This window comes from Anabrus simplex, chromosome 14 (genome assembly GCF_040414725.1).
Source record: "Anabrus simplex isolate iqAnaSimp1 chromosome 14, ASM4041472v1, whole genome shotgun sequence".
In the NCBI taxonomy this organism is placed as follows: Eukaryota; Metazoa; Arthropoda; class Insecta; order Orthoptera; family Tettigoniidae; genus Anabrus; species Anabrus simplex.
Window position 1 is genome coordinate 75,611,702 of NC_090278.1, and position 14,635 is coordinate 75,626,336.

Below are 14,635 nucleotides of genomic sequence, written 5' to 3' on the forward strand. Positions count from 1 at the left end.
GGCGTTTGCTCTGGTTAATAGAGCTGGTTAATAGAGCAAACGCCGGAAAAGCCAACAGAGCAAACGCCGGAAAAGCCATCCATCTAATTTTTGACTGATTTTTGATATGCTCTATTGGTGGAAAAGAATCTAATTCCCTCCATGGGAACTTAGAATTTCCATTTGGATCCCTGGGACTCGTAGTGAACACATCTCTCCTCTGCAAGGAATTCCACATAAGATTTCCATCAGTTCAACTCCATTAGGATGCTATACAACTTCTGTAGTACATACTGAATTTCTACCTCACTTTCTTCATTTCCATCACTATCTTACCCCAAGTCTATGTAACTTGTTACACCGTTCCCTTACTAACTCCTTTTAAATTGCCATCTCATCAAACATTAATGTTCCTAGAAATGGTTGCTCACTTGACCTAACCTCACTAGCAATTTTTTTTCAGACTTTCATTTCTTAATCCTGGATTTCCTTCCACAAATAAATAAATAAATAATAATAATAATAATAATAATAATAATAATAATAATAATAATAATAATAATAATAATAATAATAATAATATTTGTTTTACGTTCCACTAACTACTTTTATGGTTTTTGGAGATGCTGAGGTGCCGGAATTTTGTCCAGAAGGAGTTCTTTTACGTGCCAGTAAATCTACCGACATGAGGCTGACGTATTTGAGCACTTTCGAATACCACCGGACTGACCCAGGATCGAACCTGCCAAGTTGGGGTCAGAAGGCCAGCGCCTCAACCGTCTGAACCATTCAGCCTGGCAATTTCCATCTACTGCAGTAGCCCATTGATGTTACGTCCTTGGATGTGGAAGCCGTAGAAATAAACTCACACACCTGAAACATACAGTTTTTAAAACTTAAGATAGGCCAAAATTTGTTGTAATAATGTAATCATATTTCCAGAGCAGGAATATACTGAAGATATATGAGAAATTAAAAACTTACCTATAGACTTGTGCTGAATAAAAATTCAGGGCGAGTGCCAACTTCTTTACAAGGTCAGGATATTGATCTACAGTCCCCTTGGTCTGAAGTTTCAGAAGCTCTTTCAGTATTACTGAAAAGCTGTTCTTGCATAAAAGGTCATACGCTGAATCTCAAAGCCTTCTGTTTAATCCAGCTATCACCTTTCATAATTAGCAACAATTTGTACCTTTCATTGCACAATTTCACATTTTCCTTTAGAGAAGGATTTTCTTCCGTGATCTTATCATATACAGCAGCTTCATTTTATCTGGACTAGGAAGACAGTAGCGATGGTCATGGTCAATGTGATCGCCACTCGGACCTAGAACAATAAATTAACTATCACTCTCATTTATTCAAATTTCACTTACCTATCAACTTCCTCTATAAAGACTAGCCATGAAGAGGTACACTGTTTCCCTTACAGGTTGCATTTAGTTGCGTTTTTATTGTGCGCGGTAAACCAAGTTCACAAAGTAATGAAACAAGATATTAGGTTCCACCTATTCAATATCTAATATCTTGTTTCATTACTTTGTGAATCTCGATTCAATACGGACCACAAAAATGAAATTTCTGACGTTAAGTAAACCAATTTAGTAGTAGCGCATGCTGGGATGAAGACGTGGGCTACCATTAGACTTAAGTTACCCCTTTACAATTGCCCTAAATGTTTTGAGCTGCAGCCAATAGCATGTTGTGTTGTCGAGGCTGCTACACAACCTACCATGTTACATGTTACCGTGTTACACCTGCCTACGATGAACTCGGTTGGCTAAAACTCAAACAGCGTCATAATCTTCATGCTTTATGCCTTCTTCATTGAATACTCTCCTCCCTAATTGTACAGTCAATATCACCACCTCTCATCCAATCACAGTTTTGGAACAAGGTCAAAATCTGATACTCTCTTATCTATTCCACCTCACCGCACCACACGATACACAAATTCATCTGTTATTTCTTCAGCACGACAATGGAATACACTACCGGTGTCTGTCAGAGGAGCCTCACCTCCTAGTTTTAGGCAACTTTGTCACCGCTACCTACTAAGTAATGTTAATGAAATATTGAAGATCTAGCTTTCCTCAAACTATAGACTTTATATAATTCCACTGTCATTACCAAGGTTAATAGAAATTAGCTAATCATGTCATAATTGTGTAAATAATCATCTCCATCTTCATCATCATCATCATTCTCCTATTTTTATTTCTTTCATAATATTGTATTGTTAAGCAGTTGCAAGATGTTTCAATTGTAAGTGTATTTATTTCAATTTTGCACATGTAGATACTGTATTTTCTGGTTAGATGGAAGAGAGGGCCTAATGGCCTTAATCTTGCCAGACAAAATAAATCCATTGTATTGTATTGTACTGCCCTGACCTTTGCTACTGTCAATACTCAACACCTGATCTGTGGACATGGTAGCCTAAGGTTTAGCAAATTAAAGTCCGGCTTTGTGGGGAAATGCATAGAAAGCTTGCCTTTGGTCCAATGGGCCTGATTCAATTATCAGAATCAACCCCCATCATACCCTTAATTCTCTGGGCGTGGGGGACTGGGCGTTTATCACGTCTTCGCCATTCATTTCATCCTCATTAGGCCATCACCGAGCCCATACAGATGCCTTGCACCATTATTATTATTATTATTATTATTATTATTATTATTAAATTAAAATTTTGAATGTTACAGCATTACCAACAGTCGTACCCATCTTTCACTGGTTTATTAGATTCCTCGGGAGATCAGTGGTGGTGTCCGACCCATGATCACAGGTTTGATTCCAACCAACAACACAATTTATTTTACGTTGCACTGACACAGATAAGTTTTATGGCGACGATGGGATAGGAGAGGGCTAGGAGTGGGAAGAAAGCGGCCGTGGCCTTAATTAAGGTACAGCCTCAGCATCTGCCTGGTGTGAAAATGGGAAACCACAGAAAATCATCTTCAGAGCTTTTGTAGGTGTGTTTGAGGAGAATAGGATCACTATGCCAAGACTGCTCTAAATGCAGAAGAGCAGTGATTGATTGACTGACATTGGTGTTCGAACCCACTATCTCCCGGATGCAAGCTCACAGCTGCGCGTCTCTAACCGCACGGCCAACTCGTCCTTCAACCAAAGAAAACACTAAACTTGAAAGATTGCATTTCATTTTAGCAGATCAACCTATAAAAAGAAAAACTATATTACTCCTCTAGCAGTGGCCTGCAGTGTCTTTCTACAAGGATGTGGAAGCAAAAGGTACTAAAATACCAGCATTCTGTTAATCTGTATAATTAAGTCAGAAGTACGAGTTAAGGAAGTATTGCTACTTTTTTTTTTTTAACACTGACAGGCTACCTATTCTTTATATTTTTTTTTTTTTGCTTTACGTTGCACCGACACAGATAGGTCTTATGGCGATGATGGGACAGGAAAGGACTACGAATGGGAAGGAAGCGGCCGTGGCCTTAATTAAGGTACAGCCCCAGCATTCGCCTGGTGTGAAAATGGGAAACCACGTAAAACCATTTTTAGGGCTGCCGACAGTAGGGTTCCAACTCTCTCTATCTCCAAGATGAGAGCTCACAGCTGCGCGCCTCTAACCGCACGACCAACTCGCCCAGTGGCAGGCTAATCTAACCTCTTAGTTGATACTCCCTAATCACTGACATGTGGTGGTCAAGTCCTCACATCTATTTGTATTATATTACAAAATAATGCTGTTTAAGAATGTCTGGTTAGACATTAAATTGATCACAGTTTATTTTGCTAGTCTCTGAAATGCGACTTACCTGGCTGAATAGCTGGATCAGAAATTTCAGCAGACTCAGTCTCCTCGAGGCGACGTTTTCTGGCTGGTGCCCGTTTGATCACTTTCTTTCGTATATATTGAGAAAATGAAAAAACGGTGGGCACCGCATTTCTCAGGAGGCGCCTTTGATCATTTGTATAATACATGAACTTTGTTTCGAAGTGCTCCGAACACAGACGACTATTTTTAGTTGGATACCAGTCCTTTCTCTTCATATTAGCAACCCACTTTTTCGTTAATTCAGTATCTTGTAAGGGAAAACTGGAAAAATTTACGAAGGGTTAACGGTTAGGACATGGGGAGATGCTGCATTTTACAATTTTAAACAAATATGGAATAGATGTTAATTTTATTACGAATAAGGAACAGTTCTACTCACTTGTAATATGATATATGTCTTGTTTTATCCGCTCTATTCATGCAATTATATGCAGAACATGAAGTAGGCATCTCTGTTGACAACTAACAGCTGACGAGGTCATACTCTCCGATACTCTCCATCAACCTGTAGAAAACATGGCGGACGTGTTGCGCTTGCAACATTCCTCAGCTTCGATTATTAATGCTCTTCTAAATTGCTCAGCTACATGGGACACAATCACTTTGTATGGTCCAGCCAATCCATATCTGATTATTATGCTGTACAATAATTAGCGCTGTGAACGGGACTTTCAATCGAAGCTTCTGCGATCCTTCAGAAAACCTCCGAACTGTATTTGGAATGACAAGCGCGTTTGAATTTTGTACGGAAAAAATGAACAAGAATTATTGCAGGAAATTTATAATTTATAGCTAACACTGTGCAACACGCCTCTTCATTTCATTAATTTAATTTAATAGAGCACACAATTTGTGCTTAGAGCATTCCACAACATGGTAACGAGGACAAGTCAAATCACACAGTATTTTTTTTTAGTATATATACACACACACACACACACAACTATCGTCAGGTTCATGAAAGATCCTAGTTTTGCCGAGTTTATAGTGGTATCCATGAATTGCCATAGAATTGATAAAATGTCGGAGATCTTGGTTTGTATTGGTCCAAGTTCTATTCGTCATTGCTTCAGTTAAATAGAATTCAGGACAAATATCATTCCTTTTAGCCAATCTTTCATCCAAGAGTTTCTTCCATTGGTCTGTATAAGGTAGAGCGAACTTGAATCTCAAATCTTCAATGAAAAAAAGGCTCCTTTGCAAGTTTACACAGAAAAATATGGACGCCAGCCTTTTTGGGTTTTCTCTGTCATAATTTCGCAAGCCTTGGAAAATACTCTCTCCTACAGAACGTACCGTAAAATGGTGTGAATAGGATCACTGCGGTGAATAGGTTCATAATGTGATCAAGTTTACTTTACTTTTTGATGAGTAAAAATTACTATTTTTGCCAGACTTCAAGGAATATACAATTATAATATATCTTCTCCTTGGAATCCAGTAAATATCATTGCCTGCCATGAAAACGCATATTTTCCCGCCATTTGTATTACTGTGCCAAAATGTGGATGTGAAATAACTTTGTCTGAATCTCAGAAATTGTTAGATTCTCCGAAATCACAATTATTTATTTTATTTAGCCTATGGCTAGCACATAACTCTACATACAAACATTCAAAAATATAACAAACAATATAACACTTTAAACAATCAATCAATCAATCTCAAAAACAGTTCACAAAAGCAAATCTAAACTGTCCAACCAATGTACAACCCCGTCAGAAGTACAAACAAACTCCTTCAGCTGACCGTAATATGACCTCCTTGGACATTCAATGACAATATGAAGAATGGTCAGTTTCTTCTCACCACATTCGCACTCAGGGCAGAAGCGCATACCCCACTTATACAACAATGACCCACATCGTCCATGATTGGTACAGACTCTGTTGAGAAGAACCCAAGTTCTTCTGGGGAGATTAAAACCAGGTGGTGGATGTTGAAGATTAAAGAGGATCTGCCATTCATCTGGAGCTGTGTTGCAGTCTGAATAGGCAGAGATCTTGATTTCAGGCATCCATACCTAACAACCATGTCTTCATGAATGGGAAGACTTGGATTCTTGAACTTGCGTATTAGGTTGTTTTGCCTGCGTATTCTTGGAGGTGTTATGTGGCTCAAGATTGGCAAACAAAAACGAGGAGTAGATCTGGCTGCGCTGCTGACAATGCGCATCATCTGATTCAGAACAACATCAGTATTCTTAACATAAGGGCCATTCAGCCAAACAGAAGAACAATACTCGGCAGTAGAGTATACCAGTCCCAATGCTGACGACTTAACTCGCGAGTGGTCGCTATATGAGATTTTCTGTCACATTATTTTTTGTTGGGATATTACTTCACAGTGATGAAAGGTAGGTGACTGTTCCCTCTTCTAGCTGAGTTTATAACTGTCGTGAGTGGAGCGATTCACATTTGAAGGGTAAGCACCCCTTCTCCTAGTCAGAACAAAGGTTCCTATATGTCCGTGCGCGCTGCGTGAGAGTTTCTTTCATCGCGCGACTAATGGCGTTGGTGTTATGTTGAAGTGGAGCGGAAAACTTACTCCTGTTGTACGCGTTAGTATTTGTATAATGAGCACTTCTTGTTTTTGAAAATGTTATTGTGTTCAGAAACTTTGCTTTTTACGTAAATATTACTAGATGTAATGTATGTGTGAGATTTTTTTTTTTTTTACAACTTCAGGACAGAAGTTATTTTTATGTACATTGCATATGTTATTTTAAGTAGCAATTTTTTGTCTTTAATAAACAGCTAATCATTTCATTTTTATTTACGGCTCCATAACTAAATGGTTAGCGTGCTGGCGTTTGATCACAGGGGTCCCAGGTTCGATTCCCAGCAGGGTCGGGAATTTTAACCATAATTGATTCATTTCACTGGCATGGGAGCTGGGTGTATGTGTCGTCTTCATCATCATTTCATCCTCATCACGGTGCGCAGGTCGCCTACGGGAGTCAAATCAAAAGACCTGCACCTGGCGAGCTGAAGTGACCTCGGACACTCCCGGCACTAAAAGCCATACGCCATTTCATTTTCTTTATTTCATTTTTATGTAAAATATATAAGGTAGATCTTGCATTTCATTTCAGTAGTAAATTTCAGCCTTACGCCCCCCCACAAAACTGTGAAAAATGTCATATTTATTTTAATGTGAGAGAAAGTCTCACGCGCGACCACTCATGTTACATTTCGGCTAGCGACCACTCGCGGGTTAAGAGTGGATGCTGATGCTCCCCATGTAGAACCTGCAAATTTCTGAATGATATTGTTCCTGGTCTTCAGTTTAGCAGCGGTATTAATAAATGTTTCCTGAAGGATAGTGTCCAATCAAGAGTTACTCCAAGGTACTTGGGGTTACGATTGTGTGGTAGGGGAGAGTTGTCGAGGGAAACATTCAAAGTAATGTTTGCCTGCCTGTTATTAAGGTGAAAGAGACAGGTTTCTGTTTTACTGGTGCTAGGTATCAAACACCATTTATCAAAGTACTCGCTTAAAATGTCAAGATCTCCTATTAGAATTGCTTCTATCTCATTCACATTGGATTGCTGAGTAACTATTGCTAGGTAGTCCATATAAGCAAAATTGCGTGATGTAGTGCCAGGTATATCGGCAATGTACATAGTTTTTTTTTTTTTTTTTTTTTTTTGCTAGGGGCTTTACGTCGCACCGACACAGATAGGTCTTATGGCGACGATGGGATAGGAAAGGCCTAGGAGTTGGAAGGAAGCGGCCGTGGCCTTAATTAAGGTACAGCCCCAGCATTTGCCTGGTGTGAAAATGGGAAACCACGGAAAACCATTTTCAGGGCTGCCGATAGTGGGATTCGAACCTACTATCTCCCGGATGCAAGCTCACAGCCGCGCGCCTCTACGCGCACGGCCAACTCGCCCGGTAATGTACATAGTAAACAGCAATGGAGAGAGCACAGATCCTTGAGGGAGACCATTGTTGAGCTTTTTAACTTTACAATGTTTGTTACCCATAACTACCTGGATCATTCTATCTGATAGCATGTTGTTTATGAGTTGTGACATTACCCTGCATCTAACAAGTGTAAGAAACTTATACACAACTCCCTCTCTCCAAACCGTATCATAAGCGGCTGTATGGTCTATGAACACTGCACCACTCTGCAGTCGTTTTTCAAAACCTGCTTCAGTGTAGGTTTTTAATGCAAGAACTTGGTCTTCACAACTATAGTTAGGTCTAACACCGGCTTGTTCTGCTGGGAGTGATCATAAAATTAGAGGGCTTATTCTATTGTAGATGAGCTGTTCCAAAAGTTTGTAACAAACACTCATTAGAGCAATTGGACAGTAACTTTCAGGACAATCAGAAGGTTTACCTGGTTTCAGAATAGCCTTTGGTTCATTTGAACTCTGGTGGAAGTTTGCCTGTAATCAGAATATTTGAGAAAAACTGTGACAACCATTTCCATGTGCTCTTCCCACAATGTTTGAGGAATTCAGGGTGAATGCCATCGCAACCAGGTGATTTGCAGTTCTTTGTTATCTTTCAGTGAAAGAGGCAGAAATATTTGATGAACCAATATTTTGTCTTTTCATGAAGGTTAGTTCATTTCTTATTAGAGTAGATTAGGGGAGGATGGCCAGCTTAGTGTTTTGAGGACAAAAATTTACTTAAAAATTGAGAGTTTGAGTCAGACAAAAAATAAGTATATTTTGCCGAGTGTTTTCTATGTATAGATCTGTTGGCAATGCCAATCATCAATAATTTTATGTTTTAGACATTTATTTATAAAGGCATGTATTTAGTCATCTCATCCAGAGCATCGGGGTAAGATGGCAATTACATCTGGATGAGTTTGACTACTAGTTTTATGTCATTCATGGGACAAATCATCTAAATACAATTCATAAAGCATATATATTATGATTATAAAATATTAAACACATACAATCTTATTGTAACCACATGAAATCAGCTGTATTAATGACTCTTGTATTAAAGTTCTTTAGCACAGTTCCTGCACATGCTTTCTGAATCTGTACAGGTTTCATGTAACCATTTATCACAAACAATGCACTGAATCCAGTCTACCTGTGGTCCATTTTTGCCAGAATAATTGAGGGCACAAAAGTCACTGTCATTCTCTGACCTGCTTAGTCTAGCAGACTGTCTCGTAGTGAATTTCTTGGCCTTAATTTTCTCTCATCGAGCTCTTGCATCGTCTATTCAATGTTCTTCTGTGAGAACTGCAGCTGATTTCTTTCTGCGCTTAGGTAACATATCCAAGATAGGTATGGCAGAAATTGCTTCGAAGGGTGTTCCTGGCTTTGTCTCATTTTCAATCGCTGATTCCGCTGGATCTTCAAGTCTGTTGTTGTTTTTCTCGGAGAGAGGAGCACATCCTCTGCTATCTGAATAATCTCTCTCATTCCTGTCACAGTTTGATGTCCTTATATATGTTCTTGGGATGTTCCTACGAAAAGAAAATGTTATATCTAAAGAATCAAATTCGGCATCTTACACCAAAGAAAAAGTGGCATCTCTACCGAGGGTCAGGGTGAGATGCCACTTTCCGCAACGTGAACATTATGGCAGCTTCGGAGTAAGTGAATTTAACAACCTACATTGCAAAGGATCCACCATGCCCAACACATAATAATATCTGCATATCCTACTTTATATATAGGCTGATAAGCACTTTCAAACAACAGTGCGTTATTAACAAGGCATCATCTTAAGTTCTTACCTTGAATTTCTTGATAACGGAGCAGAAAAACTGTTCACACAGCGTTATACGCATTGGACTCAATGGCCAACAGCAGCCAACAAGCGCGAGACAAGTTGGTGTTTCGATCTGGTGGTACCCGACGGAACTACGAAGCTGTAGGCACCTGCCCCCGATAGGCATCTCCCCCCGATCCACTCTAACCGATTGAGTTCTTTCTTGGGTTTCCTTTTAGATAATCCAGCAATCCATTTGACAACTTGATTAGGTGATACAGCAGATTTGGGCTGTGGAATGTGAGGTGATCTCCCCAACTGCTTTAGGAGGCTCCAAGCCTTCCAGCTAGAATTTATGAATATTTTGTATTCAAAATATATCCCAAAATTAGTGTGAAATAGGTAATATTGTGCATCTATCAGGGATTTTAGAATTTCAGTTAATCTCAATTTGTAAATTTTGTAGGTGTGTTTGGGGTGAATAGGTTCACCGTGCCAAGAACTTACAAACGAGATCCACATGCAAAGACTTACAAGAACCATGATCCTCAGACAATTCAACTGGGTTAACATAACAGCTGCAAGTAAGCAGTTTGGGATACCATATACTGTGCGGGCCGATGACCTTTGATGTTAAGCCCCTTTAAACAACAAGCATCATCAAGTAACTGATTTTGAACAGTTTGTTGCATCACTGTGGTGCCAACTGCCACTCTAATTGCTGCTGCACACACAGTCTGCTGCACCACAACCATACGGCAGTCCTCCCTCTTGGTGGTGCGATGGGGATGTCCGGAGCCCGGTCTTCTTCTGAGCGTACCTTCTCATGACCACTGCTGCCAGCACACATGCACAGTAGAGACATCCTGCTAAGTCGTTCTGCAATAGCGTAGAAAGAAAATCTAACTTCACATAGCCCTATTATACGACCTCGTTCAACCACAGCGAGCTGTTGATACTGGCCTCTTCGACCTCATAAAAGCATTCTTGACCTACTCACAGTCACTCCGTCCAATCACACAGGTAACTAACGCTCTCATATTATTATTTATTTAGTTAGTTTGTTTTGGCCCATAAAGGATCACATAAAGCAAATTATGATTATTTGTTGTTGTTTTTCTTGTTTTTCCAGAATTCTTTCATCATGTTGCTATGTTTAGCTCGACGTTCGTCAGCCCATTTTCTCCTAGATCTGCTGGACTTATCTTCTGAAGCAAATTTCCAAATGTAGATATTATGTCTGAAAGTTTTTCGGTCTTCGATATCTGTAGGATGATGGCGTTACTGAGATCAGTTTGGACTTGTTTGATCCAAACCATTGTCGTACATCAATATTTTCTTTGTTAGTCAGTTGTCATCTAGCCTCATAATATCTACATAAAATTTCAATCGTCGTTTACAGAAATCTATTTCAGTGTTTGAGTATTTTTCTGTGATCTTGTGTGACTGTAGATGATATCCTTCATCTGTAAGTTTTGGGCCAAGTATTTTTTGGATGATTTTCCTTTCAGATTTCTTGATATTTTCAAGATCCCCTTTATAATTGAGGTTTAAGGTCCCACTGGCATAGAGTATTTCAGGTTTGACGACTGTTGGGTAATTATTAGTATTATTATTTGCTGCTGAGTATGTAAAATCACTGCTTGAAAGCAGGCGCTTTCTGTAATCACTGGAAAATAGCCTGATTGATTTTGATCATTAAAGTAAAACACCCCTGTGGGTAGGGGACGCATATAAAGAATACACTAACGGTATCTCCTGCCTGTTGTAAGAGGGAACTGAAAGGGGCAACCAAGGGATGATTGTATCAGAACCATGAAACTACTTGTGATTAGTACCATCACGTAGGGAACACCACGGGTCGCCTTAACTTGTAAGTAATACCACTATGTTAGGTACACAATAGGTTTGTGATTAGTAGCAGCAGAGAGCGGTTCACTGTGGATTTCCAGTACCTGTAATTAGTACCACTACATGTGGAACATCACAGGTTTACATTGCCTGTGATTAGTATCACTATATGAGCGACAGCGATGGTCTTCATTGCCTGTGATTTGTACCCATTATGTGAAAAACACCACGGAATAGTACGAGTCCCTGTGGTTAGTACACCTATGTGAGGAACACCATGGGATTTGCATTGCCTACGAATGGAGCCATTACAACCTGAATTTTAACCCCGTTTATCATCATACCAGTGCCTACTGTCCATCTCACAACACTATCAAGGTCATTTTACAGTTGCTCACAATCTTGTAACCTATTTATTACTCTGTACAGAATAACATCATCTGCAAAAATCCTTATCTCTGATTCTTTATACATCGTCATCATCATCGTTTCCCTTTATCCAGCTGTAGCCGGGTAGGGGCAAATATGGTTCCTCTCCACTTACTTCGGTCTTTCCACCACTCCTCCTCCAACATTGTGTCCCAGTCCAGGTTTCTTTCTATAATGCTGCGTTGGATGGTATCCTTCCATCTCAATCGTGGTCGTCCATGGCCTCTCCTTCCTTGGATTTGCATTTCCATCACCTTTTTTTGGCATTCTTTCGTCGCTCATTCTCTTTATGTGCCCAAACCATCTTAGTTGGCTCTTCTCTATCATTCATTGTTTCCACTCCAATTTCTTCCCAGATTTTCTCTTTCCTTATTTTGTCTCTTCTACTCTTCTGTATCATACTCCTCAAGAACTTCATTTCGGCTGCCTGTATTCGACTCTCATCCTTCTTTGTCATTGTCCAAGTTTCTGCTCTGTAAGTTGTTATGGGTACGTAATACATCTTGTACATAGTATCCTTTGCTTCCGTTGGCACATCTTTGTCCCGTAACCTGTTTCTTACACTATGATAGAAACAACTTCCAGCTTGAATCCTTTTACTAATCTCAGCATCCAGTCGAGCATTCTCCATTAATTCACTCCCCAGGTATTTAAACGTTTCCACTACTTCCAGGGGCTTGTCTGCAAGTCTAATCTGACCTTTCCCTTCTTTCTCCCCTCTAGTCATAACAAGAGTTTTACTCTTTTCTACACTTATTTTCAATCCACATTCTTTGATCTTCCCATTCACCACATTCAACTGTTCTTGAACCTTCCTGTCGTCTTCTCCCCAAATCACAATATCATCTGCAAATAACATCATGTTCATTTCTCTTCCTCCATATGCTGCTTTTGCTGTTCTCATGATGTCATCCATTACTATTGTAAACAGGATTGGTGATAGAACACTTCCCTGTCTCAGCCCACTAGTTATTGAACCAACTTGTCCTGCCAACTTGTGTTTGCACGCAACTACAACATTCCTTATACAATGCCAAATATCTGAAGTGTTCTACCAACCAATTCTTTACACATATCATTGATATATATAAGAAAACATAAAGGTCCAAATATAACACTTCAGATATTTGGGAAGTGAACTGACAGGAAATGGGAGACTGGGAATGGAAATTAGTAGAAGGGTATAACTGGGGAGTGCCTTATACCACCAGGTATAGAGATTAAGGTGGAATAAGGCTAAAGAAGTAATGTACAAGAGATATTACTTACCTATATGCAGCAGAAACATTGACAATGACTCAGAGAGATGAGAGTAGAGTACAAACAGGAGTATGGTACAGAAGATAAGGAGAAATGATGTATGAAAAGAGATAAATGCACAAAAAATATAAAGCCCTTATTCCATCTGCCATTCACAGTGATCATGAAAAAATGAGACTGTTTCAACAGCTGAAATTCGCACTAGATATATGTTGTTGCCTCTCCTTTACAAGTAAAATAAAGCAAAACTCGCAGAACCAGGAATTTGGTACTTTTTAAAGAAAATTATGTGTCTGAAGTTTCGCTGTAGATGACTGCCAACAAACACAGAATAAGATAGAGATGGCGACTCATATCGCAATGAATTTGCTCACTGAGGTCAAGATTTGTGCCCAACACCATACCAGCAACATCGTCTGTACCAGCCAACAAGCAGAGAGCAATGTGCAGCCAGAGCTGAAGCCAACGTACACGCATGACTGCCATACTGTTGAGGCTTGCAATGCTATAGACCGGTTACTGTCTGTTGTTGATCAAGTTACTATACAACGTATTATTATTTGGATTTAATTTAACGTTGGAAGGAGTTTCAGAGGGAAGAAATCAGAAATCTACATATAAATGGTGGGACAAGTTTGACTGTGGTAAAGCTGGACAAAATTATTGTTCATGCAGAAATTCTGATAAGCTCATACCATTGATTCTTAAGCGCAGGCAATTTCCTCTAAATTTAGTCTTCTCTTTCACAGGTAACAAGGCACAGGAACACACTTTACAAAACTTTACATAGATTTGGGATGAATCTCTCCACTCCAATGTTTACCCATTGATCACTGTAGGCCTATGGAGTAACTCAAGAGTTTGCAGATCCATAAACATCAAAATACAACTCACACTAGTGAATGATAAACTGGAACAGAACAGGTTGAGATAGATTGGACATGTCGAGGAACAAGGAAGACTGCCAAGACAAGCACTGGAAAGGCAGAAGACTAGGGAGACTAAGATTACAATGGATGGAGTCTGTGAAGAACAGCGCAAGCCAATGGAACTTGGACTGGAACACGACGGTGGATGAGGAACGGTGGAGAGACTGGATGAAGTGGAAAGGAAAGGAACTATATTTGCCCTTCCCCCTGTGGGTGGGGGCGATAGAATAACACCCATGATACCCTCTGCAAGTCGTAAGAGGCGAATAAAAGGGGCCCCAGAGGTTCTGAACTTTGGAGCGTGGTTTGCCAACCACGGGGCTCTTAGCTGAGTCCTGGCACTGCTTCCACTTACTTGCGCTAGGCTCCTCACTTTCATCTATCCTATCCGACTTACCTTCATCTACAGTTAAAATTGAAATAATTGATAAGAGAGATAAAAGATCAAGTACACTCCTTTTCCTATGCATTGTTTTTCATGTTTTAATCGGCTGATGATGACCTGGACTAGGGTCGAAACCGGTACCACTTCTACTTATTAAATAAGAATGTAATTCACTACATTTCTTATTCTTTTGTACTGAATACGTTGAATCTCTTATCAATTATTTCAATTTTAACTGTAATATTCTTCAATACGGAACAATGAAATTTTTAACTCCCTTCATCTACTCTTGTTC

The 14,635-nt window shown here is 39.6% G+C and overlaps 1 protein-coding gene across 1 annotated transcript; it reads right to left on the reverse strand.

The window, feature by feature from the left end:
• Positions 1–665: 665 nt before the first annotated feature.
• LOC136885572 (THAP domain-containing protein 1 B-like) lies at positions 666–4,279 on the reverse strand. Its single transcript, XM_068230395.1, has 4 exons — positions 4,170–4,279; positions 3,771–4,051; positions 964–1,306; positions 666–852 (listed from the first exon to the last, which is right to left on the reverse strand). The coding sequence occupies exons 1-3, from the start codon at positions 4,238–4,240 to the stop codon at positions 1,200–1,202; spliced, it is 459 nt and encodes a 152-aa protein (XP_068086496.1). The 5' UTR covers positions 4,241–4,279; the 3' UTR covers positions 666–852; positions 964–1,199.
• Positions 4,280–14,635: the final 10,356 nt, after the last annotated feature.

Coding starts and splice junctions, on each gene's coding strand:
- LOC136885572 (XM_068230395.1), bottom strand. CDS start 4,240: ATGCCTACTTCATGTTCTGCATATAATTGCATGAATAGAGCGGATAAA. Junction 4,052..4,169: donor AGACATATATCATATTACAA/GTGAGTAGAACT, acceptor AAATTTTTCCAG/TTTTCCCTTACAAGATACTG. Junction 1,307..3,770: donor TGATCCAGCTATTCAGCCAG/GTAAGTCGCATT, acceptor TTATTGTTCTAG/GTCCGAGTGGCGATCACATT.